The sequence below is a fragment of the Ananas comosus genome, linkage group 9, assembly GCF_001540865.1.
Source record: "Ananas comosus cultivar F153 linkage group 9, ASM154086v1, whole genome shotgun sequence".
NCBI classification, from domain to species: Eukaryota; Viridiplantae; Streptophyta; class Magnoliopsida; order Poales; family Bromeliaceae; genus Ananas; species Ananas comosus.
Window position 1 is genome coordinate 1,706,911 of NC_033629.1, and position 25,383 is coordinate 1,732,293.

Here is a 25,383-nt window from a genome sequence, read left to right on the forward strand (position 1 = left end):
TGGACGTTCTTGCCTTGATGAATGCCGGGAAAGACCTGTGATTTCTTTCTTTTTCTTCCTGATCTCTCACTTTTGTATTTTCGCATCACCTGTTCTACCTCTCTAGCTTTCTCCTATAGCTCTAATTTTCCTTCCTTGTTCATTTTCTACTTTTTTCTGCTTCATAGGAAGCCTTAGCTGCTTCCATCATGTACGCTTAGTTCATTTTGCTTAATGAATGAAGCAGGTAGCTTGCTACCTCTTTCTCAAAAAAAAAAAATAAATAAATAAATAAATTGTACAGCTGTCACCACGTCTACTTTACTGTAGCGGTTTCAATCAACTCCCTCCCACTCGCTATGATCGGCTACGACAACTATCGGAATTGTCTTTATGCAAACCTCTCCAAAGCATGCCACGTGTCATCATACATTGCATTCGCCTAGAAAATGCACGAATTTAATTTCGTAAAATTTAATTATTAATTTAATTATATTTTACAGAAAAAGTAAAATTTTAACTAATTAACTTTAAAGTTATATATAATAATTTAAATTTTTAGATCCTATATAGTTATACCAGCATCTCGTTTAGTATTTTTTTTTGTTAAAAATTAAATATTTAATAACAAAATAAGTACTATAATAATAATCAGATATTATATTTTAGTAAAAAATAATTATTACTATCAACTAACACAAAAAGATGAATTTATTTTATATGAATGAAAATTTTAATAATTAAAGATTGAGAATAAATCTTCAATTTTTACTATTTACAGGTATACATGTATGTATACACAGTAGGAATGTTAGCGGGTCGGGTTTGGGTCGGATTTTTAAAAATCCGAACCCGAACCCGAAAACCAAATTAAAACCTGTATCCGGACCCAAACCCGACGGGTTTTAAAAATCCATACCCATATCCATACCCGACAAAAAATTCGAAATCCGAACCCGAATCCGAATCCGGCAGGTTTTAAAAATTCATGCCGTTGAATGAAGATCTAAAGCATAAAAATTATTAAATATTTTATATATTATATAAATAAATATAATTTATTCGGGTTCGGGTTTCGGGTCGGATAAATACAAAATCCATACTCGTATCCATGTCCGTCGGATTTTTATTTTCCATACCCATAACCGAATCCATACCCGTTTAGTTCGGATAAATCCGCCCGTTCGGGTTCGGTTCGGATAATATTTTGGATATTCATATCCATCGACATTCCTTATACAGAGTTAATTTCACCAGAAAATGTACACGTGGCGTCGATTCAAATGGGTCGGACAAATACTTGTACGGAACCAATCGGGGTAAAGCTCCGACAATATTACCGACACAGCGAGGGCAATTTAGTCAATTCAAGTTCCCTCCTTTCCTTCTTTTCAAAACACCACCAACCGATACAAGAGCGGGATTTTTTTTAAGCCTAATTAAATTAATTAATCAATTTCCACCTGTTTTAATATTTTTTTTATTCAATGATATTGGATGCTTCTCTTCGTACTTTTTCTCTCTCTCTCTCGTGCTCGCTCTTTCTCTCTCTTCATCCCAACCCCTTCTCTCTCCCTCCTCTCTCTCACTGCTGTGTGAGTGCGCTCGATCGCATTGTTCGGAGAGAGAGAGATTAGGGTTCTGGATCGACTCGTGGGTTGCGAAGGTGAGATCGCGCACTCCTGATCGAGTATTTTGTAGCTGCTTGGTTTCGATTTTGGAACTTTTTGAGCTATTTTGGACTGGATCTAGGGTTGTCGGCTTCGATCTGTGTTGCAGAAGCTGCATTTTGTCAGAATCGCGAAGAATGTTTCAGTTGATCGGAGATTTGTTCTATTTTTTACTCATCTTGGAGTGCTTTAGCTGCATCTTTGCTTTCAAATTCATACCATTGCTCTTGTTTTGTAATGTGTCTTCAGTAACTACGATTAAAAAATTCTCTCCTTTGAACTGTGGCTTCATTACGTGTGAATTTATGCAATTATCTTCTGGAATCTTTGATACAGATGGAATACTTTTGCGGATTTGCTATCAGGTCGACTTTTGTCCGTCATTTTCACTGTGATTTTGAGTAATATGCTCGCGCAATGTGCTAGATCAGCTCAAAATTGAGCTTCTTCACTAAATATCGCAGTGATTTTGCAAATTCTGATCTCAAAATTTGTTAGAATCTTTACGAGGAATGAGTAAGAACAGCTTAAATTTTTGGTCCTTGTTGATTTTGCAGTTTTTTTGGAGGACGCAAACACAACGAGCGGCTATAAGGTGTTAGTTCGATATAGTTTAATGAGCTGAAAGAGTAATTTTCAACTATTTTGAAGATGGAGACTCTCTTAGAGACGACCTCCTCCTCCCCGAAGTGCGCCCCAGTTGCTTCTGCAGAGAGCGCGAAGAACACTGTGAAACTGAGCAAGCCCCGTGGAGTCTCAACGGGCACCAAGGCTACGGCCTCATCTTCTCCTGCAGATTCCACGGTGACCAGCTCCAAATCTAATCTTGCCAAGTCCTCTGTGACCTCAAATGCCGCTTCTATCCGTAGAAGAAACAGCACTGGAGGTCTTATAGTGGAAAAGCCGGCGACTTCGGTAACTAAGCAACAGGAAAATGGAAGTCCAGTTATTCGGAAAGTTTCTTCTTCTATATCTGACCGAAGCAAGAAAATTAGCACCGAATCGAAAGGGCTATCATCACTTTCGGTCAGCCTGAAGCCTTCCTCATTAGTCACACGCCCGGAGACAAAGAAGGCATCGCCCGTTTCGCGCTTGTCCTCTGCACCTGATAGTGGTAAAGCTGATTTGAAGAAGCCCCTTGCCAAACCAGCACTTTCAACTTCTTCCTCGAGAAAGGTGTCCTCATCCTCGGCAGAGAGTTCTAATGGTCGCGGTAGCCTCAGAAGAGCTGCTTCTTCTTCGGCACGGTCGCCTTCAGCAACGAGCAGCTTGAAGGTGAGGTCCCTGTCATCTTCGGTGGAGAAGGGCTCTTTATCGAGCCGGAGAAGGAGTACAACTGTGGAGAGTCGCTTCATGATGCTTCCACAGGTGGATGTCAAAGCCGGCGATGAACTGGTTTGTGGCCTTCACCTGCTCAATTTTCCTTTTCTTATGTTTGAAAATTGAAGGCTTCGTTTGGTTACACTTCCTCTTTTATCTTTTAAATTCAAATTCTATGTGATGATTTTGATTGGCTGATGGACTTCTCTGTTCTTATTATTGTTGGTTAGATTGCAAACTCATCTTCTTTATAAAATGAAGTGAAAAGTTTTACCACCAAATTCTTGCTTTTTGTTGGCAAAGAAACCCCGCCAATGTATAGATTGGAGACAATTCTGTGACTTGCCGGTGCAGTCCGTTGCATAGAATTTGAGCTTTAGGAGAAAAAAGAATGTAACCAAATGAGGTTTAAAGTTTTTGTTGTTGTTGTTTTTCACCCTCGATGCATATTCGGTAAAAATGGAATATGATTTGGATTTCTCCAAAATTTGAATTTTACCTAACTTTTACAGAGGCTGGATCTAAGAGGTCATCGGGTTCGTAGTCTTAATGCCTTGAACTTGTCACCAAATTTGGAGGTATGTAGCTATAGACGAATGCAAATATTTCTGTTATCGTGATATCACTAGTATGCCGGAACTTTTAGCTAATCAACCTACAATTTAATTCAACAAAATGCGCAATCTAGAATCCACCTTATTTTGAGCCCAGATTCTTCACCATTTTTGTAACGTGCAATTTCTGTTTCTATGGGTCCTGCTTTACTTTTGATCCTCCTGTATCCATCATTAATTACTAATTGTTTTAATGCCCCTATAGGTCAACTAGTTTGTTCCTTGCAGTTACTGTGTCCCTTCTTTACCAAAATTCCCTGCTACCGAACTTTTCTATACGAGTACTTTGTCCTGCTAAAGTTAAACTGGTAATTAGCACAATCATATATTTTTAAAAGCTATGCCTTATTATGTACCTTACAGCACTTCTTCATTCGGGCAATTGTAACCTTTCTTTGGTAGATAATTTTCTGATGTTCTTTTATTGATAGTTCTTACTACCTCTTTTATTGATACTCTTACAGTTTTTATTCTTTCTCTCTTTTTTCTTTGTAAGTTTGTTTATCTTAGGGACAATCTTTTATCATCTGTTGAGGGCATTGAGATTTTGAAGCGGGTGAAGGTATGCATTTTGACTCGTTTTCCTTGTTTTACTTGTCAATAAATGTCTTTTGAAGTATATCCATCAACTGGTGATTCGCCATTACTTAATAGCTATGTGTTGATTCCTAATATTGCTGTTCGTCTAAATCCATCTTTCAGGTTCTTGATTTGAGCTTTAATGATTTCAAAGGATCTGCATTTGAGCCTCTTCGGGATTGTAAAGGCCTTCAGGTCTGCATATTCTGTTGTGTTTGTTGATCACAAACTTTCATTCTTTGTATCTACTTTCTGTAATACGTTGCTTATTTATTCAGCAACTTTATCTTGCTGGAAATCAAATAACATCACTTGCCAGCCTCCCTGAACTACCTAACTTGGAGGTTTGTGCCCAGGCTCAAATTTTTAATGTGTAAAAATGTTCCACACAATCTTATAATTATTCGTTAGCTTTAGCAAGCCTAAAAATGGTATCTCGCGTTCCAGTTTCTCTCAGTTGCTCAGAATAGGTTGAGGTCACTTTCTATGGCCAGTCAACCTCGACTGCAGGTAAGCGAATTTGAATTTATTCCCTAGATGGCCTTCTCCTCCTCCTTAACTCTCTCTCTCTCTCTCTCTCTCTCTCTCTAATTTTATAAATTCATGTAGGTTCTGGCAGCGAGCAAAAACAAAATTTCAACTTTGAAAGGCTTTCCCCATTTGCCTGCTCTTGAGGTTTGTTCCAAGCTATATACAGAAAGTATCTGAAATAATTCTGAATTCGTTACTGGAACATAGCTCACTTTTGCAAGTCTTTCCAGATCTTTCATGTCCCCGTAAATTTTAGCATGTTGATATCCACATTTTTTCTGTAGGAATCTCTTATTGTGATTATGATTGAATTTTCAACTGTTGCATGTGCAGCATTTGCGTGTGGAGGAGAATCCTATTATGGAAATGCCTCACGTGGAAGCCGCTTCTATATTGCTGGTAGGCCCTAGTCTAAAGAAGTTCAATGACCGAGGTATAAACAAGATCCTGACTTGCCAACATAATGTGTTTTCATTTTACTCTCTTTTGGTTTTGTATTGGTTCAATTTATACTCATCTACTTGGATATCTCTTTAGATTGATTGTTTTCCCGGTCCTTTCTTTTCTAACATACAAGAGTTGGGATTTGTGCATGTTTTAGCATTGGAAGTCTATTCTACCATAATGGAAGATAGGAACTACTTTTATTTGATACTCTTAAAATGTGATATGTGATCCATCATTGTTTGATTGTGATCTTTTTATGCCCTTTAATACATTTTCTGATTCATGGTTGGCCTTTTAAGGGATTTTCAGCTGCCTCCTTTTACAGTTTTGCTAAGAACCGAATGAAGCTTAATCTCTTGTAATTGTTCTCCAGAAGGCTATTGTCCAGTCATGCTCCCAGCTAAGTGGAGTCCTAGGAGTGAGTACGTGGATATAATATGAGTTGTCAGTGTTTTTACTGAGCGGTTGCGCTTAACTTGAATTTCCAACCATGTTGTTGCAAACCTGAGAATTTGATCACTTCACCTACCGAAGGCACCTAAACTTTGGCTTCAATAGACTTGTGTTAATAACAAATTTAGTGTATGTGAGTACAATGAAATTGTTATGGCTTATGATTAGCTATTGCTGAAGTTTCAGTAAATTCTTCTCTGTGAGAAATTTGGCAAGTTCACTGTTCATGCAGATCTTTCTCCCAGAGAAGTAGAAGTTGCAAAGCTATATCCTGCTCCAACGGCTCTGTGCATTCGAGATGGATGGGAATTTAGCCGCCCAGAGCTTGCTGCAGGTAATACTTTTTGGATCCTATATTTCGTAGACCATTTTTCTATTATGTTGAAACAATCTTTGATGCTATCATCTGGTACAAATGTGCTTTTACTCTCTAGGCACCAATTTGAGATATAAAATGGGGTGCAGATTTCATCTTGATCTTCATTTCTCTTGTTATTTTAGCTTATATGCTTTGCCATGATATTATAGCACACAATTAGATATTTGTGGTTGGGATTATTAGCGGTGCTAATTCTTGGTATATTGATTTTTATCACAAAGAATAAGTCACTACCATTAGCAGTTTGGTGGGAGGTTCTTCTGTTTATTAGCTAATGCCTGGAAATTTATAGTACCAATCTGCATTTATATCAAAATTTTAATGATAGCAATGGGAAAGTAAGCAAAAGGAATTAGTGCTAGTGTTTTTTATCTTGTTTCTTTTTATACTTAGAGGAGCTACTCTTTCTGCTCTGGTGGTTGCTGCTGGACATTTCCTTTCCTGAAACAAACGAAGCAAACAAAATTCATTTACTCGTCTTGCTGATGGATGGTTTATTGATCCTCAACGATACCATCAAATATCAGCTGTTACTTCATCTTTTTATTGGGCTCGACTTTTATACATTCTCCTCTATCCGACAGATTCAACATTTTCCTTCCTAGTTGAAAGTTGGAAGGATCACTTACCTCCAGGCTTTATGGTTAAAGAAGCCTATATTGATCAGCCATTTGAAGAAGATACCTGCCGTTGCCACTTTACCTTTGCCAATTTAAGCAGTGACAGTGAGTTGGTTCTTAAATATCAATGGTTTCTAGGTGACAGAACTCCAACAAACTTTGTACCTATTACTCATGCAGTGGGTGAGGTATAACTTTTCTTTCATTTGGGGAATAAGTTATTAGCTATTAGTTTTTATTTTGACCATCGCTCTCAGCTAATCTCTGATTATTGTCGATGACAAGGTGTACTGGCCAAAGCATGAGGATATTGGTAGATATTTGAAGGTCGAGTGCACTCCAATATTAGAAGATACAGAATTCCCATCTATTTTTGCTATATCTTTGCCGGTTTCACCAGGTATATTTAAAATTTCTAAATAATGCAGGTATATCAGAAACTCTGCATTATAATGTAACAAATGTAATCACTGGCTTTCGAGCATGTTGTGGATACCCAGTGATAAAATATACTAATATGATTGAACTGATGAACTATAATCTTACTTCTTACATACCCTTGTGACTTTTTGGATTGATACTTTGCTCTTGTTGTGTTGATGCTAGACAGATTCTCCATACATTGCTTATTTTCCTATTCATCTTTTGTACTGCAGAGAGTTTCTTGAAAAGCATGGGGTAATTAGATGACTCTGATGGGATATCTGGAGACTTCCATAGCCATCCAACAGTTATAGCGGAGCTCATGCTTTAAGAGTTGCCCATATGGGAAAGTGTAGGTTTTAGAAGGTTGTGGGAGGTTATAGGGCTTAGGGCATGCTTAGGTTTAGTTGTCTTTAAAATGGATGAACTTAAAGCAACGCTACTTTTCTGACGTAATACTTTTAAATTGTGATTTTCAAATTTTGTTGTTTGGTTCATCATGAAAATTGATGAAGAAACATATTACTTTTATGACTTCATTTTTGTGAATGAAGGGACGTTGCATCCATTGCCACTACAAATAAACTTAAGGAGAAGGATTGGTTGTGTCATAGAACCAATATCAGCCATAAACTGGCAGTGTGACTGTACACTTTCAACTGGAATTCACTGCAGTGCATGTTCTCTTTTTTCCCGTATAATGATAATTGTCTATATGAAGCACTATGCATAAAGAAAAGTACTTCATTTGCTATGCCTATCAATAGCTGTTGCACAACCTAGTATATCTGTTGCTTGAAGCTATATTTGCTGTAGATGGGTTGTATAATGTTATATGGCATGTTTGAAGAATTGTTTTTGTTTTTACTTCTTATATGACTGCACTTTCGTGATCAGGAACTGGATGTCCAAAAGTCATTAACCTGCGAGTGCATGGTGAGCTTGTTGAAGGAAATGTAATCAAGGGTGTTGCTGAAGTTGCATGGTGTGGTGGAACACCAGGGAAAGGTGTGGCAAGGTTGGTATCTAACCATGTTCATCTGGAATTTAGCTTACCAAGATGCATATTATTTTCTATATCATTATTATTTTTCCATGAAGAGGTCTTTCTTGCAAAATCACTGATTTAAATGGTTCTACTCTTAGCTGGTTAAGGCGAAGATGGAATGGTAGTCCTGTACTTATACCTGGAGCTGAAGACGAGGAATATCGGCTTACGGTTGATGACATTTCTTCTAGTTTGGTATATATGTACACTCCAGTAACAGAAGAAGGCATCAAGGGGGAACCACAGTATGCAATGACCGAGTTCGTGAAAGCAGGTGGTGCTCGATTATTGAATACCATCCCTTAACCACATTCCTAGTGGTTTTCTTCTATTGAAAATGCTCTCTGACTTATTTAATGTGCTTGATAAGGAAAGGTTTTTCCTTTCTATTCAACCTGCGATCACATTGTTATTTCTCGCATTATATTCATCCTATGTTGTGGCAATTGACCATTTTGTCCCGGCTTTCTATTTGCTGTTATTTTCTGTCACTGATATTACTAGGGATTACTATTTAATGATTTTCTTGCCTTTATTTTCAGCTGCACCATCAGTTAGCAATGTTTGTATCGTAGGAGATGCTGTTGAAGGCAATACGATCAAAGGAACAGGAGAATATTTTGGTGGCAAGGAGGGTCCGAGCAAGTATGAGTGGCTGAGAGAGAAGGAAAATGGGTAATGCTGACTACTGCTGCTACCATTCTTTTGCTTTATTTTCTAAGGGGTTTCTACATCACATGTTTCTTCATTTACTGTAAGTTGTTTCCGTAGTTGCCTAGTTGGTAACAGTTGGTTGTACCTAGGCACTGATTTAGGTGTTACTATAAATAACTAAATATGTAGTCAATACTCAACGGACAACTAGCATCTGCAATACTTGGATTTTATGTAGGTAGAGCAAGCTTTGATAATCAATTTGCATATTTGTCGTATATATCATGGATGTAAGGACAGGTGGTTATTTCTCATTAAAAAAGCGTCACCTTTAATCTTTTGCTGTCTATGCGACCAGTATATTGATGCACTAGAAATAGGTAGAAATGATGGGAACATAAGAGTGGATCTTTGTCATCTTTTAATAAGGAAATCCTGTAGATTTAGTTTATGAGAATATCAAATTTGTGATTCTACAACTTGGTGAATTTTTGTTACTTATTTCTTTAGAAATACTGCATAGCTGAATTCTTCCTAACAACTCTTGTAGATTTTATCCTGAAACTGTTTTATTAAATTTTTTAATGCTTTCTCTATTCTTTTCTTTGTGATAGCTTTCATTCTCTCTCTCTCTCTCTCTCTCTCTCTCTCCCTTGTGAAGTTTATGTTACTTGAATTGACCTTAATAAAGCTTTATGTAACTAAGTTTATTGTAAAGCTTTATGTAACTATGAACTCACATCTAATATAGTTTATCCTGGTTCTCGTTCTCTGTTTTTTATGTGTTGTCTTTCTTATCTACGGCAACAAGAATGACATAATACTGATGAGCTTTACTGTCAATTTTTTATGGTTTAATTCCGTTATCATTGCTTGTTGGATAGTGAGTTTCTAGTGGCATCATCTGGTACAACTGAGTATACCTTAACCAAACGAGATGTTGGGCGACGCCTGAAGTTTATATACATTCCCTTCAACCTTGAAGGTTTGTTGAAGTTTCTTATGCTATTTTTGGTGAATCTCATGTAAGTATTTTATGTGAAGTTACCAAGCTATTATTTGCTGATTGTCAGGTCAAGAGGGGGAATCAGCATCGGTCATGACAGAGATTGTAAAGAAAGGTAGAAACTGATGGCTGGTTTTCTACTGCTTTCCCTGGAAATTGTTCCTTTCATTATCCATTTGTTATTTGCTTTAATTTGTTTACCTTCTATTTTTTTTTTTTTTCTTTTTTCAGCTCCTCCAAAGGTTACGAATTTGAAGTTAGTGGGAGAACTGAGGGAAGGGAATAAGCTGAGTGTTACTGCCACTGTCACTGGGGGATCTGAGGGATCTAGTCGAGTCCAATGGTTTAAAACATCTTCTTCCAGATTAGAGGGTGAACATGGTCTTGAAGCACTTAGTACTTCCAAAATTGCAAAGGTTGGCAATCTTACATTTTCTATTCATTTTTGTAGTTCACTTAACTAACAAAACTTGTAGAACTAGTTTTTTTTGGGTTGTCATCTTTTTTAGGCATGACCTAATTTTTTTGGGTTGTCATCTTTTTTAGGCATTTCGTGTTCCCCTTGGTGCTGTTGGATATTATGTTGTTGCGAAATTTACTCCTATGGCCCCTGATGGTGAAACTGGTGAACCAGCATTTGTTACATCAGAAAAAGTTGTCGAAAGTAAGTATATGTGCCTTTTATACTAACAGGAAGAATATTCATCTAACCTTCATTATTCTATTTGGGTGGATTAATCAACCTTTTCCTCTTGCAGCACTTCCGCCAAGTTTAAATTTTTTGACAGTAACTGGTGAGTTTTCCGAGGGCGAGATGCTCACTGCATCATATGGTTATATTGGGGGCCACGAGGGAAAAAGTCTATATAGTTGGTGTCTTCATGAGGTATGTATATAAATCTCCTACTATCATCCTGCATATTTATAGGACTTCCTAGTTAGAGCTTTATTACAGCGTCTGGCATCTTAAACCTTCATCTTTTTTGTTTCCGACAATTGCGATTCTTTGCAGACTGAAACTGATAAAGGTGCAGCAATCCCAGAGGCATCAGGTCTTCTTCAGTACCGTATTACAAAGGATGCTATTGGCAAATTTATTTCTTTCAAATGCACTCCTGTAAGGGATGATGGTTTTATTGGTGAGCCAAGGACTTTCCTAGGGAAGGAGCGTGTTCGTCCAGGTACCTTTTTTTTTTTTTTTACTCTTTTTTTCTGACACAAATGCAAAAGAGAGATCATTTCTTCTTTGTAAACCTATTATTTCAGAAATGACAAAATACAAGTTGGAAAATGTGGAAAACGCCTATATTTGGCACCATGATTATTAAGTAAATGAGCTGTTGCAGAATGCAGAATACTTAATTCTTCTGCAGTATCGAACAAACCTATTAAAAGTTCTGGAACAGGAAGAAAGGTGAAAGAAGAAACAACACTTAAGTATTGTTATCTTGTTTCTGAACCATTCTATTATAGTAGTCCTGATCCAAATAACTGTTCTTAGACATGTGATACTTGTTTGTTACATCAGTAATAGTCACTATATTGACATGCATGTAAGAAGAAAATTTTAACTTTGTGCTAAATTACATGATTTGTACTGTTGACAGGAAGTCCGAGATTGATCTCCCTCCAAATAGCTGGCAGAGCAATTGAAGGAACTACGCTGGTTGCTAATAAGAAATATTGGGGGGGTGAAGAAGGTGATTCAATTTACCGTTGGTTCTTGGTAAGTATGCTCTAGGCTTTTTCTTATAGATCACCAATTCTAACAGTCACAACTCTTTGGCAGCACAATGTAACTGCAATCATATTAAACTAGCTACTCTTTCAATTTCAATATGCTACACTGCCAATTATTGTTAGTCTAATAAAATTCATTTTTGTTTTGCAGACTAAATCAGATGGTTCACAGAGTGAAATTGAAGGTGCTACATCCGCATCATATACCTTAACATGCAATGATATTGACTCACTTGTTTCCGTTTCATGCGAACCTGTTAGAAGTGATGGGGCTCGGGGTCCTGCTGTTGTTTCAGATCATATTGGCACCATTATACCTGGTATGTGTAACTTGAAAGACAATAGTATAAACTGATCTACAGCTTACTAACTTACAGCTTACAGCTTACTAACTTACTATCTTGTTCTTTTTTCTTGAGCTCAAATAATCAAATTTTACTCTTTTACTGATATTCTTTGTACTTTTGCTTTATTTGACTATAAGAAGAGAAATCCTCCCGGAAGCTTAGTTTTTTCCTTCCCTTGTTTGCAGGGCCACCTACTTGTAAATCGCTAGATATTCTTGGCTCCATGGTTGAAGGTGGCCGTTTGAGCTTCATTGCTGAATATAGTGGAGGGTGAGATTATTATCTTTTTTTCTGGCTTATCTTCAGATTATACTAGGCTAAATGTGATAATCAGTTGCCTTTTATATTTAGTGAGAGAGGAAGTTGCATTCATGAATGGTATAGAGTGAAGGATCACGGTATGAGGGACAAATTAACTAGTGATGGTGAGCCCTCAATTTTGCAAACACTTTAGTGATTTCTTAAAGCTTATAGCCTTCGGGAATGATATATTTTTTGTCCCCACAGATTTTCTGGATCTGACACTTGAAGATGTCGGCGGGTGCATTGAGCTTGTTTATACTCCTGTAAGAAAGGATGGATTGAAAGGGTCACCCAAGAGCATTCTTTCTGCTGTCATCATTCCTGGTGAGTTTTTTCTTCATGTGTTTAAGATAGCAATTTTTAATATTTTGGTGGTTGCTTTGACCACCATTGGTGAATTATCATATGGCCGAGCACCTCACCTAAATCCTAGGCATGGGCACAAGTGCGTAGGAAAATGATCAAATGTAAAATATCCAATTTCTCCTTGCTACAGTGCCAAGCTGTACTACATTGTAAAATGTCAAAAAGTAGTTTTGATAAGCTATACGGTGGATACTATCATTTTTTGAACCTTCAAAATCAACATGTGTACTGCTATCTGAGGCATTTTGGTGGGAAAGAAATTTAAGATTAGGGGATATTAAAGCACATAATATATATTGGAGAAAATGTAAATATGACTGCACTTACAAAGAACCTGGTGAGTAGAAATTAGCTTTCATCTAAAAAATGTTTTCTCAATTTGTCTATTAATGGCATTTAAAACTCTTGACTTATCAGGTAAACACTTCTTATTTTAGTATTTTAGGTGGGTAGATTTAGTTTTATTTTGCTTGAAGCGTATTTCATTGTTACTTTTAGTTTATTTGCATTTACATTAATAATGTATCATTGGATTTTGTTCTGTCCTCCATTTGCTACAGCTGATCCGAAGGGTGTTGAGCTAGCTCTACCAGACTGTTCTGAGGACGAGGAAATTGTTCCGCTGAAAACTTACTATGGTGGAAAAGAAGGAATTGGGAAATATGTTTGGTACCGAACAAAAGAAAAGCTACCTGAGTCAGAGTTGGTTAATATAGCTTCGTCTGATGATGTTTGTGTTGTTGGTGAAATGCTGTGAGTTTTCTGGTTACAACTTCTAGTTATTCTATAAGGTTGTTTGAATTTGTGAAACTATACTTGTTGAGTAAACCATGGAATTTGAAACAGAACATATATACCTTCACTAAAGGATGTTGACTCTTACCTGGCCCTTTGCTGGGTTCCTACACGTGCTGATGGAAAAGTTGGAGATCCATTAGTTGCCATTAGCCCTAATCCAGTCAAAGCAGGTCGCACAGATTTTTACAGAGTTTTCAGTATATTTTGCCATGTCTTTCCTACTTTCTGACCTCGTATTTTGAATGCAACTTTGCTTCACAGCTCTTCCAGTTGTTTCTGAAGTTGGCTTGAAGGAGATAAGATCAGGTGTATATAATGGGGAGGGAGTATATTATGGTGGATATGAGGGTTCAAGCCACTACAGCTGGTATAGGGAAACTAATGAAGGAACTATAGTTCTTATAAATGGAGCTAATTCGGCTACTTATGAAGTTACAGATGAGGACTACAATTGCCGCTTATTATTTGGGTAATACATTTTTTAACATCTTTTTCCTATCTGCTGTTTTATTAAGCTGTCCGGTATGTAGATTGTATATTTATACCATTGAAGCTTGTGATTGAAGGCTTTCGATCTCTTATAATTATTCCTCAGGTATACTCCAGTTCGTTCAGATGGAGTTGTTGGGGAAGTCAAATTATCTGAACCATCTGATGTAGTTCTTCCAGGTAATTTAGGAAACTTCCAGTAGCATGAAGGAAAAACAGAGAACATGCTTCGTTGTCTTATACTGTGATCTATATTATCTCTCTTATGCTTGCTTTCTTATGCTTTGTTGTTCTTTATTTGGACGAACTTTCCCTTTTTTGCCTCTTTACTTTCGGCACATGGTATATGCATATATAGTTAGCTGATAATCCTTCCTCGCTATGTCTTTAGAACTTCCAAAAATTGAAATGCTTACCTTCAAAGGGAGGCAGATCGAAGGGGAAATACTGACTGTTGTTGAAATAATTCCTAAGACCGAGGTTCAACAATGCGTGTGGGACAAGTACAAGAAAGAGATTAAGTACCAGTGGTAAAACAGCTACATTATTGCTTTGTTCGTTATCATAAGATGATTTAGTACACTATAATAATAAAAAACCCTGGAAACAGGTTCTGCTCAGTAGGAACAGAAGATTGTCAATCCTTTGAACCATTGCCTACTCAGTGTTCTTCCTCATATAAGGTGCGTTTCGAGGATATTGGTCAATGCTTAAAATGCGAATGCATTGTTACCGATGTGTTTGGAAGGTCGAGTGGACCTGCAACAGCAGTAACTGCTCCTATATTGCCAGGTTCTTCTTTTTCCCACGTGTTGCCTTTTATTACGTGAAGCTAGAATTTCAGTATAATACTTCCAATGAATGGATCGGTACTTATGTGAGATTATTACTGGAAGTTTAAGTTTTTCAAATCTCTGAGATTCCTATTTGACATTTTGTTTGGAATGTGAACTACTACAAACAGATATTTAAAGTTCCAAATGCTTGATTGCTGACCCTGTACATTTTCCAGTCATATATTTACCTGCTTGGATAGACCTCTATTATATGGTAACGTGTTTGCTCTAATAAGCTTATTTTTGGGTGTTTGTAGGGATACCCAAAATTGACAAGCTCGAGATTGAAGGAAGAGGTTTCCATACTAACTTATATGCTGTTCGGGGGGTTTATAGTGGAGGAAGAGAAGGTAAGAGCAAAATCCAGTGGCTAAGGTCCATGGTTGGAAGTCCTGATCTTATTTCCATTCCTGGTATGATAATTTACAGAATTGAATCCTCATAATATATGCTATTTGTGTTCATCAATTATATTCAACTCCAAGACTGAATTTGTGGTCATGCGAGCAAAATGCATTTGCAATCTTCCTATACCTTCAATGACATGTATGCAGGCGAAGTTGGGAGAATGTATGAAGCTAATGTTGATGATGTGGGGTATAGAGTTGTAGCAATTTACACACCCATAAGAGAGGATGGAGTTGAAGGACAACCAGTTTCTGCATCAACAGATCCAATTTCAGTTGGTATGGTCTGAGTGCTTTCTTATGAAAGCTCAGTTTCCTTTTTTCTATTTTTTTTTTTTTTTCTCTTTGCCTTCTTTATTTAATTGGCTTTTCTTTGTATGCAGAGCCTGATGTTTACAAAGAAGTGAAGCAGAAGCTAGATCTTGGTTCTGTGAAGTTTGAGGTGATACTTGCAGCGTTAATATGATTTCTCTTATTAATTCATTCAAATCTGAAAGTACAATATTATTTAAAGCTGCTTCTTACGTCTTGGACTATAGTTTGTTGCTTCGGCTTTTCCCCTGCATTTCAAAAACCACAATCTGGTCTTGAAGATTAGGCAATTTAAATGGATTCTCTCTCTCTCTCTCTCTCTCTCTCTCTCTCTCTCTCTCAAGATTTCACTGGCCAGAATAGGTTTTACTTCCCTCAAAGACTAGGCTGCTTAAGAATTGGTTATTTTGGGAAACCCAAAACATACATACATAGGCACAAAACCATGCATGTAAAATGACGTGTCGTTGTGATGCTTGAATTTGGTGATGACATTCTCCTGTTGTACTGGAAACAGGTATTGTGTGACAAGGACCGGTCCCTGAAAAAGGTAGTTACCCTTGGTTTGACTTTTCTTTCTTTTTTCAATAGACCGTCGATCCCAAAACGTTAATTCAGGCGAAAACGAAGTTTATGTTTGTTGTCCTCAACTCAACAGGCTCCTGGAGTGGAAAATCTAGAGAGGAGGATTTTAGAAGTCAATAGGAAGAGGGTTAAAGTTGTGAAACCTGGTTCTAAAACTTCTTTCCCGACTACTGAAGTACGGGGTACCTACGCGCCTCCTTTCCATGTAAGTTTCCCGAATCCTATTGAAAAGTTATACAACTTCAAAATTTAGCTCGAAAAGGTGCTTCAAAGTGGTATCGAATGGTGATGATTACATCGTTGGGTTGGGTTTTGCAGATTGAGCTGTATCGGAATGACCAGCACCGCTTCAAGATTGTAGTGGACGGTGAGAACGAAGTGGACTTGATGGTGCCGACCCGGCACATGCGGGACGTTATTGTTCTCGTTATAAGAGGCTTTGCGCAGAGATTCAACAGCACCTCTCTGAATTCCCTTCTCAAGATAGAAACATGACACCCTGACATTTAGTTTTATATGTATACTTGCCCTGGGCAGTTGGAAGGAATTCTTTGATGCTGGTGCACTGATTATTGTTTGATTGAGAGCAAATGCATGTTTAATAGGCTAAAAATCTAGGGTTTCGGTGTGGTGTGGCTTGTATATTTTCGTATTGACACATTGCGCGCTGCTTTACGGCTTTGTTTTTCAGCTCGGTTATCTTTCCATACCAGCCGGTTTGCTAGCTTTGAATGATGTTGTATAAATTAGGCTTTCTTTGTATTTGAATGTTGTAAAATGTACAGGATGTAATGATGATATACATGTATTCAGAGATGTACGCGTATATATTTATTCTGCCAGTTGGGTTTCAGAAAGTACAATTAAAAATTAGGAAAACTTCAATAAATACAGCTAAACTTCAATAATAAATACAGCTTAACTTCAATAATAGATACAGCAGCTTAACTTTCAATAATAATCAATTTGACGCAATATATAGTAATATACAAAGCACACCACCAAGTCCCAACATTGACCATAACTTAAACAACCACCTAATGCTCACTTAAACGTGAACGAACATAAACGTTTTAGAAAACACAGCCCTAATTAATTAACCCCAAAAATAATAATAATAATAATAATAATTTAAGATTTAACCCTCTATCCCAACAATTACACGCAAGCACGCACGCACGCACGCACACACACGGGTTACTGACTAGTTTACTTGTCTCCTCCAATGTGACTTGCATCCGCCAACCCCACGCCCTCTTCCAACGCCTTAGCCTTGCCGTCGTTGCGGCTCCTCTCGGCGGCCTTGGCGGTGTCGTAGGACGCGTGGAGCCCCACGAAAAGGTAGTACAGCAGCAGGAAGGCGCTCCATATCCCGAACCGCATGAACGACTTGCTGTCGATGGAGCCGAGCAGGAACACGTTGATGGCGATCGACGCCGACGGCAGCCACGGCACCAGCGGCACCCCCCACAGCTTCGGCTGCCTGGCCTTGGGCACGAACGCCGCGAGGTACAGCGTCGCCAGGAACCACACCGGCACCGTCACCACGTACGCGACCCACCCCTTCGCCTTCGCGCTCACCCCCCAGTACGTGGCCGTCGCGATCGACGACGCCAGGATGAGCACGAGGCACGCGGCGAGCTTGCTCCGGTTGGCGTCGGACGTCTCCCCCGCGACGTAGTAGCGGCGGACGAGCAGCGCGAGCGCGACGACCATGAAGATGAAGAGCGTGGAGATGGAGAGGAGGTTGGAGAGGATGCCGAGGTCGGTGAAGAAGGCGATGACGGCGGTGGCGACGAGCATGACGATGGTGGCGTTGACGGGGGTCCCCGTGCGCGGGTGCACCTGCGCCAGCCACGGCGGCATCATGTGCGTCCGCGCGATGTGCGTCAGGTACCGCGCCTGCCCCACGGCCGACACCAGCAGCACCGTCGTCATGCCCTTGAGCGCGCCGAACGCCACGATGTACTTGGCCCAGTTCATGCCCACCTTCTGGAACGCCACCGAGAACGGCGCGTCCTTGTCGATCTGCCCGTACGGCTGCATCATGCACAGCGTCAGCGCCAGGATGCAGTAGGCCGCGGTCGTGATCGTCATCGCGCCCACCAGCCCGACGGGGATGTCCTTGGCCGGGTTCTTCGTCTCCTCGGCCATGGTGGACACCGCGTCGAACCCCACGTAGGCGAAGAAGAGCACGGCGGCGGAGGCGAAGATGCCGCGGGGCCCGTAGGGGGTGAAGGGGGACAGGTTGTGGGTGTCGGCCTTGGTGAGGCCCGCGACGATGATGAAGAGGATGACGACGAGGTGGATGATGGAGGCGATGTAGTTGAAGCGGGAGCTGCCCTTGGTGCTGAGCGAGGCCGCGATGCAGACGATGGCGATCACCACCACCGCGATCGGGTCCAGCTGGTTGTAGTCCGCTGCCAGCGAGTGCGCGTGGATGCGGAAGTCCGCGGGCTGGTGGTTGAGCAGCGTCGCGAAGTAGGACGTCCAGGACCGGGCCACCGCCGCGCCGCCGATCACGTACTCCAGCAGGATGTTGCCCGCCGCGATGAACGCCACGAAGTCGCCGAGCTCGACCCGCAGGTACGCGAAGGAGCCGCCTGTTTTAACCGAGATACACAACCCCCTGCGAGTTAGTACTAATGCATGCTAATGCCATGCCTCCAGAATAATACATGCACGCGTGAGGTTTCAAAACTTGTCTTTGGCTAAAGTTATTAATAGAATACCAAAACCCGCTTGAATCACGCGAAGTGTATATAATATTGAACCAAACACAACCAACCAACAAAATATTTTACTGAAAGACCAGAGCAAGCGACAAACGGCTTGGTGGTTGGTACCTGAAATTTCAAGTTCGAATCCTAGTTGATTCATATTTGGCTATAGTTAAATTTATCTCTAAATGAAATAAACGAAGCGGGTAACATGCTACCTATCTCTCTCAAAAAAAATACTGAAAGAAAATGAACAATCTACAACGAAAATAGTAAGCTATTTTCCCTAATTAATTAGGACGTACGTGAGAAATTTGTCAACAAGTCGTTTACTTACTGATCAAACAGAAGCTCTTTATCCCCGAAGTAACTACTAGTCTGTTGATAGCTAAACTACCTGCCATATTTTTCCTTGTAATAAAATTTATGTAGAATTTAATATAATATTATCGGTAGTTTTTAGATTAGACATAGAGTCCGGTAACTATACTGTTATGAGTACGATCGGCTTTATACTCATAAGTAGTTTTCGATGATAAAATTTTCGAATTGAAGATCCATACCATTAAATATTATCTAGAATATTTAAAACTTTTAGAAATAAAATTTTATAATTTTTTGATATTATTTATCTTACGATTAAAAAATCTCAAAATTGATAATTTTTAATAGTCAATATGAAATGCTTGCTAGTTTACCGGTATAGAAAAATTGAAATCGCTTGACTTTTTTATAGAAAATTTTATTGACTATCTAAATAAAGATCAATAACTCTGATCTTAAATTGAAGGATCCGATCATCCTTTTTAGGACGTCGTCCGCTCAACTCTGATCTTATTATGATTTCAAAAAATTACGAAATTTATTTTTAGAAGTTTCAAATACTTTAAATTATATTTAACGGAGTGGATCGTCGAAAGTTTTATTATCGAAAACAACTTATGAATACCAAGGGCTCTATATTCATAAAAGTTGGATTAGAATACTTTTAAAAACACTAAATTTTAAATATTTCCACGTTATTTTCAATATTGAAACATTCGAATCAAAATCATTTCCATATTATTTTAAGACTATTTTAACAATAGCTAAATTATATAAAAAAAATCATGAAATCTAATTTTTAACAAAATTACGACTCGTAGATCTGTATTTAATAATAACAATCATCAATCAATTCGAATCTTCGATCATTTGAAAAAAAAAAAAAACAGAAGAAAATATTAAAAACTTTAGAGATGACTAGTCCAATAGGAAAAAGCTAGAATTCCTATTCGGCAACGTGTACTTAACGGATACGATGTGATGGATCCAATCCTTTCCGAGTTTTCAGTTGAGAGAGAGGATGTGTGAACATGATGACGCATCCCCAAAGTCAAAGTCTCTACGCTGAAGTGCGACTCAATGAACAACATGGGAGGAGACTTATCAAGTAGACTTTTCGACCAATCCAACGACGCCATTATGTCGGTAAAAAGTATACGAAATTCACATGAACTATGAATCTTTTTAAAGTTACTATCCAACTTTTTAAACTCTTAATTTTATAATTTAATCTTTTAATTTATTTGATTTGAATCCGTTAATAATATTTTGATTTCAAATTTTATACTAATTACTTATTTTAATAAATTTATAATTACAAAAGTTATATAAATCTGTAACGACAAACGACGCACTTAAATTTTGAAGCTAAAGTATCATTGATAGTCTGAAACCAAACAAATCGAAAAATTTGATATCTGACTCAAAACGATACATAATTAGGTAGTCTCTTTTATATTTATAATATACGAGCATGTCTGAATTTTTATATCACCACTTAAAACTCATATTTTTTTTTATTTTTTAAAAAATGTTTGCATATTAGAAAGTTGGTTTGAATTAAATGATTCTTCCAAAGCATTATTTCCGTGTTCATAGGGAAGGTCTTATACGGTAAAACTATAGAGAACTTACTTGAAGTAAGATTTTTTTTTTTGATTTAAAATATTCACATCTTTAAAAATTTAAATTTTAATAACTAATCATTAAAGTCGTTGGATTTGAATTATTTTGAACTTTAGTTGAAGCCATCAAAATAAAAAACATATCTAAATTTTGAACTTCAAAAAATCATCTAATTGTTCGAATTAATCTAATGAAAAAATTATTAAATAGTAAAAGTTCAAACGAAACTAATAAAACAAATTAACAGATCCACAACTGATTAAAGGGCAAAAGTGTAAAAAACTCGCAGATAGTCGTTATACTATACTCAACTTTAGTCAATATATATATTTTTTGTTTAAAAAATATTTTAACTATCGACGTATCATAAGCATGTATTTATATTTATTTACTATTAAAAAAGCAAAAAGCAATCAATATCTTTAAGACGACTATTATTTTATTTACTATTAAAAAAAAAGTAATCAATATCTTAAGACGACGATTATTTTATACATATGATGCATGGATAGAGTTAAGTTCTCTATCTAAAAAAGATCAAATAGATCAAGAGTGCAACACATATATATCAATTAAACGAAAACAAAAAGTCACCACTAAAATAAAATCACAGTGACAATCAAATCATTCAATTCAATCACTCCATTATGGATCGTTTTAATCGAGATATGTGGAGAAAAAAAGCAAAGGGTGATGAGGATTGTTGAATATACAATATAAAATATTTCTAACAAAAGATTTTGAATTCGAATTTCACCGCTTCCTAATATGTTTTAAGTATATGTCTTGAATTTGTTAATAAATTTCGAAGGGTATTGAGTATGAAATATATAAAAAAATAGATCTGTGATGGTTTAGATTTTTGAAGAGAAACGATCGCTTAGTAGTAGAATTGAAAGAAGAATATAAAAATTGAAGGCGATCGAGGAGAAGAAGCATGAGTTGGAGGTGGTGGGTGGGTGGGTGGTACCTGCGACGGGGATTTCGACGGCGAACTCGGTGTAGCAGAAGACGGAGAGCATGGCGGAGACGCCGGAGACGACGTAGGAGAGGACGACGGCGGGGCCGACGACTTCGTTGGCCTCCTGGCCGGTGAGGACGAAGATGCCGGCGCCGATGACGGCGCCGATGCCGAAGAAGATGAGGTCGAACCACGTGAGGGTCTTCTTCATCTCGTGCCCGCTCCGCGCCCGCACCTCGTGCATCTCCTCGCTCTCCGCCGACCTCGTCACGATCCGGTCCCGCAGCCTCCGCCCCGTCTCCCCCAGCGCCCTCCCGTAGCTCCCCCAGCTCTCGAACGACTCCTCCGGGAGAAAATCCCCCTTCGAGCACCCGCACCCCCTCCTCCTCCCCTCCCCCTTCCTCCCCACGCCTCCCCCATCGACCACCTCGCCCATCCCTCTACTCTCAACAATCGATCTCTCTCTCTCTCTCTCTCTCTCAATCTCTCTCGATCTCTCTCGATCTCGCTAATGGAGGAGGAGGACGAGGACGATGATGGGGACTAGGGTTTTATTTGGAGATATTTTGTTAGGGGGTGTGGGATCGATCGATGGGTGGTTACACGAGGGCGTTAGGGTTAAGAGAGTCGGAGATGAATGAGGGGGGTTTAGATATATATATATATATATACATCTACATAAGAGTGAGACAACGCTACAACCTCGGCGTGCTACGGAGAGCTTCACAGTGTTTGGCTCCTGTTACGGTAACTAATCCGGTAAAGTTACCGCCCACATCTGTGGTGTGGGAACGATCGATTCAGTATATTTATCCACCTATGCGGTAAGATTACCGCCCTAAGCTCGAGCCCGTGTGAATGCTTTTATCCATATTTATTTATTCAGCCGACGACGAGTGTTCAAAGAATTAATTTGGGCGAACGAATCAGATCAGATTCATCGGATCTGATTCTCTATTTGTAAATTATTAATTATTTCTAATTAAAATTCATGTGACATAATAATTTATTTACTACTTACTACTAGTAAATTTAGAGTTAACATTTATAAGATTGATTGTACTGAATTAACATCTACTTCTTAATTTTAAAATTTTCAGTGATTATGAAAAAAAAAAAGAAGAATAAAAATACTCCGTCCGACTGTTTTGTTAATCGTTCTTGTTATTATTATTATAACTATCATTTTACTTGTAATAAATTACTTTTCTCAGCAAATTATTTAATTAAAGTCCTTTAAAAATCAACATGTTAGTGAAACATTACGAAATATGTATATCGAGACAAGTATATTTGAAAGAGCGGCCGAGCACGAAAAATTCCAAATGAAAACAAACAAATTAAAATTCGACTAATGATTCGAAAATAGTCGGCTTAGCTTTAATTACCTGTCAAATATGTTGTGCTATGCGCACCACGTAGCATACCCCGAAGAAATATATTGGTCTTAAATCTTAATTAATTAGAGCGTGTTTGTTCCACCTAAAGTGATTTGTTCCAATATAAAAATTTCACTTTGAGAGCTCAACAGGGTTCTGTACAATAATTAATGATTTAAAAATCAAATCGAACCAGGCTGATCCAACCGTGACGTAGTCTATAAACCGGTTCGGTTCAACGCTCTGAACCTAGTAAGTTAAAAAAATATTTTGAGCTATTTGAATTGTGGTTCAATCATTGGACCAGTAAATCGATCTAGTTTTAATCATGACCAGCCTAATTATTTTAATCAAGTTATATTAAACCCAATGGTTTAAAATCAACTTAATTGATTTTATTTTCTATTTAGCATATATTAATTTTATAAAAAGAGAAAATTGAAAATTTTTACCTACTTTATTTTGGTATGTAATTTAATATTTTAATAAATTAAGTATAATACTAAAATAATACATATATATATTTATATAATAAAATTAAAAATAATAATTAAATAATTATGATGCCGTGCTAACGTCGCTTGTTCAACAGGTCGAACCGGTGACCCTTAGCCTGATAATATTTTTGGATCATTATTTGATTCGATTTTTAAAACGCTGACACCAATTTGGAAGTTGCTTAATAAAGACAATATTTTCGAAATAAAATAAACTTCTTTTTTTAGATCATGGAAACTAAAATATTATCAAAAATTCCAAGAAAAATATTTGCTTAAATAAAACAAAACAGATGCGCAACAGTAACACTCACCCGTGGAATCTCCGCAATAATCGGCGATTAGAGATTCCACCGCGGCGATTTTTAAGAGCCACGACAAGGGTGTTGTTTATTGTTACGGAATTAACGGATATTGTTATTGATGGATTCATTGCGTGTGCGACCAAAATTTAAATTATTAAATAAAATTATAGTAAAAGTGGATTTGTAAAATATTAATTTTATAATTAGTTGTTTAATATTCTAATAAATTTCAGTTGAAATTAATTATAAATACAATGTAGATAGAGGTTCATATAATTAAAATTATAACAATTCTAACATATATATATATATATATATATATATATATATATATTAAAAAAATAAAAGCTCCATCGTTTGATATTGTGTTTATTTTTTAAAAAATATTATTTTTTGTAATTTAATATATTGGAAGAAAGATTTTATTTTATTGATTGATTAGCTTATAATGCATCCGACTATATTAATTTTTTTGGTTGTCAAGTAAATATTTGGAATGAATAATTGTGATTAATTTACTCTTCCCGTTTGTATTTTTTTTGATATACAAAATTTTATTAAAAAAAACAAAAGATAACGAATAAGGATTTTTTAAAAAAAATTAGTTGCATAAAACGGAATTGAAGCGTGGCGCTTGGATAATTGGATTCTTAAATTTGGACGGACGAGATTCCCCGCTGATCGCGTCGGAATCTCGAGTGGGGCCCATCGGAATCTGGCGCGTAACATCAAGTGGTGTGTGGGGCCCCCTTCATAAAAGGATCCTCGCCAAATAAGTAAATACGTAAATATTTATTGCAATTTGGAATATACTTAAATGTTTTTAAATTAACTTCAATTATGATCTCCATGCTTAATTTAATTGACCACAACGAGGGTAATTACTTATCATAAATCTGGGCTTACTACCTGATGGTTTAAGTTAAGTACAACCAAAGATGCATTAATAACATTCATTATTATTATTATTATTATTATTATTATCATTATTATTTTCCAAGCTTTTACATGGAAATTGTAGTGTGTACTGTGTACATACGCAGTACAAGGAACAGCTATTTCTCACGTGGTAACAGCTGTGTTATTAAATATTGTCCATGCTTGCAGTTTGAGAAAATCATAAAAATTTACTAATACATTATAAAAAAAATATTTAAAATTTAGCTTGTTATTATTAGTCTAAACATTCTAGGAAAATTATTAGATTACTTAAACAAATGACCAAATCGATAAATTTTGGATATAAATATCTCACATTTTGATAAAACAGAGTATCGATGATGTATTCAGAACAATCTTTGATATTGCGAAAGTAAATGTATTGTATCAAATTATGTTCAGAATTTTTTTTTTTTTTTTGCTCTCGCAATAATAAAATTTGTTTGGTGTATATCAATTTCCCTAGCTTAATTCTAAATGTGGACAAATGTAAACAGAAAATTGGTGACAGCTATTATTAGTTATATTTAGAATAAACAACTCTTTTGGTCAACAAAGGAGAGTATCTAAGTTTGAAATTTGAATCCAATTAAATTATACTTTTCAATTCTCCCATTAATAAAGGAAAAGCAATTCATTATTATGGTCTTCGTTTGGTGCGAGAGAATTAACGAGGATGAGAGAGAAAATCAATTTTAATCTTTTATTTATTTCTATAAAAAGTTA

The 25,383-nt window shown here is 37.2% G+C and overlaps 2 protein-coding genes across 3 annotated transcripts; one reads left to right on the forward strand and one right to left on the reverse strand.

The window, feature by feature from the left end:
- Positions 1,489-16,748, forward strand: LOC109715867 (187-kDa microtubule-associated protein AIR9). Of its 2 annotated transcripts, none has more exons than XM_020241081.1 (38): positions 1,489-1,645; positions 2,207-3,044; positions 3,482-3,547; positions 4,080-4,145; positions 4,286-4,357; positions 4,441-4,506; positions 4,610-4,672; positions 4,772-4,837; positions 5,027-5,126; positions 5,826-5,927; positions 6,557-6,780; positions 6,878-6,992; positions 7,913-8,033; positions 8,162-8,337; positions 8,606-8,738; positions 9,602-9,702; positions 9,791-9,838; positions 9,955-10,139; positions 10,270-10,387; positions 10,482-10,609; positions 10,736-10,904; positions 11,331-11,449; positions 11,615-11,783; positions 11,996-12,080; positions 12,162-12,235; positions 12,318-12,437; positions 13,040-13,232; positions 13,326-13,447; positions 13,539-13,746; positions 13,873-13,946; positions 14,158-14,296; positions 14,377-14,558; positions 14,860-15,015; positions 15,157-15,288; positions 15,393-15,451; positions 15,839-15,871; positions 15,977-16,111; positions 16,225-16,748. In XM_020241081.1, the coding sequence occupies exons 2-38, from the start codon at positions 2,301-2,303 to the stop codon at positions 16,399-16,401; spliced, it is 5,040 nt and encodes a 1,679-aa protein (XP_020096670.1). In that variant the 5' UTR covers positions 1,489-1,645; positions 2,207-2,300; the 3' UTR covers positions 16,402-16,748. The 2 variants fall into 2 exon arrangements, with proteins under 2 accessions (XP_020096670.1, XP_020096671.1); XM_020241082.1 differs by having other exon boundaries at positions 15,980-16,111.
- LOC109715868 (cationic amino acid transporter 1) lies at positions 16,830-22,193 on the reverse strand. Its single transcript, XM_020241083.1, has 2 exons — positions 21,547-22,193; positions 16,830-18,509 (listed from the first exon to the last, which is right to left on the reverse strand). The coding sequence occupies exons 1-2, from the start codon at positions 21,971-21,973 to the stop codon at positions 17,116-17,118; spliced, it is 1,821 nt and encodes a 606-aa protein (XP_020096672.1). The 5' UTR covers positions 21,974-22,193; the 3' UTR covers positions 16,830-17,115.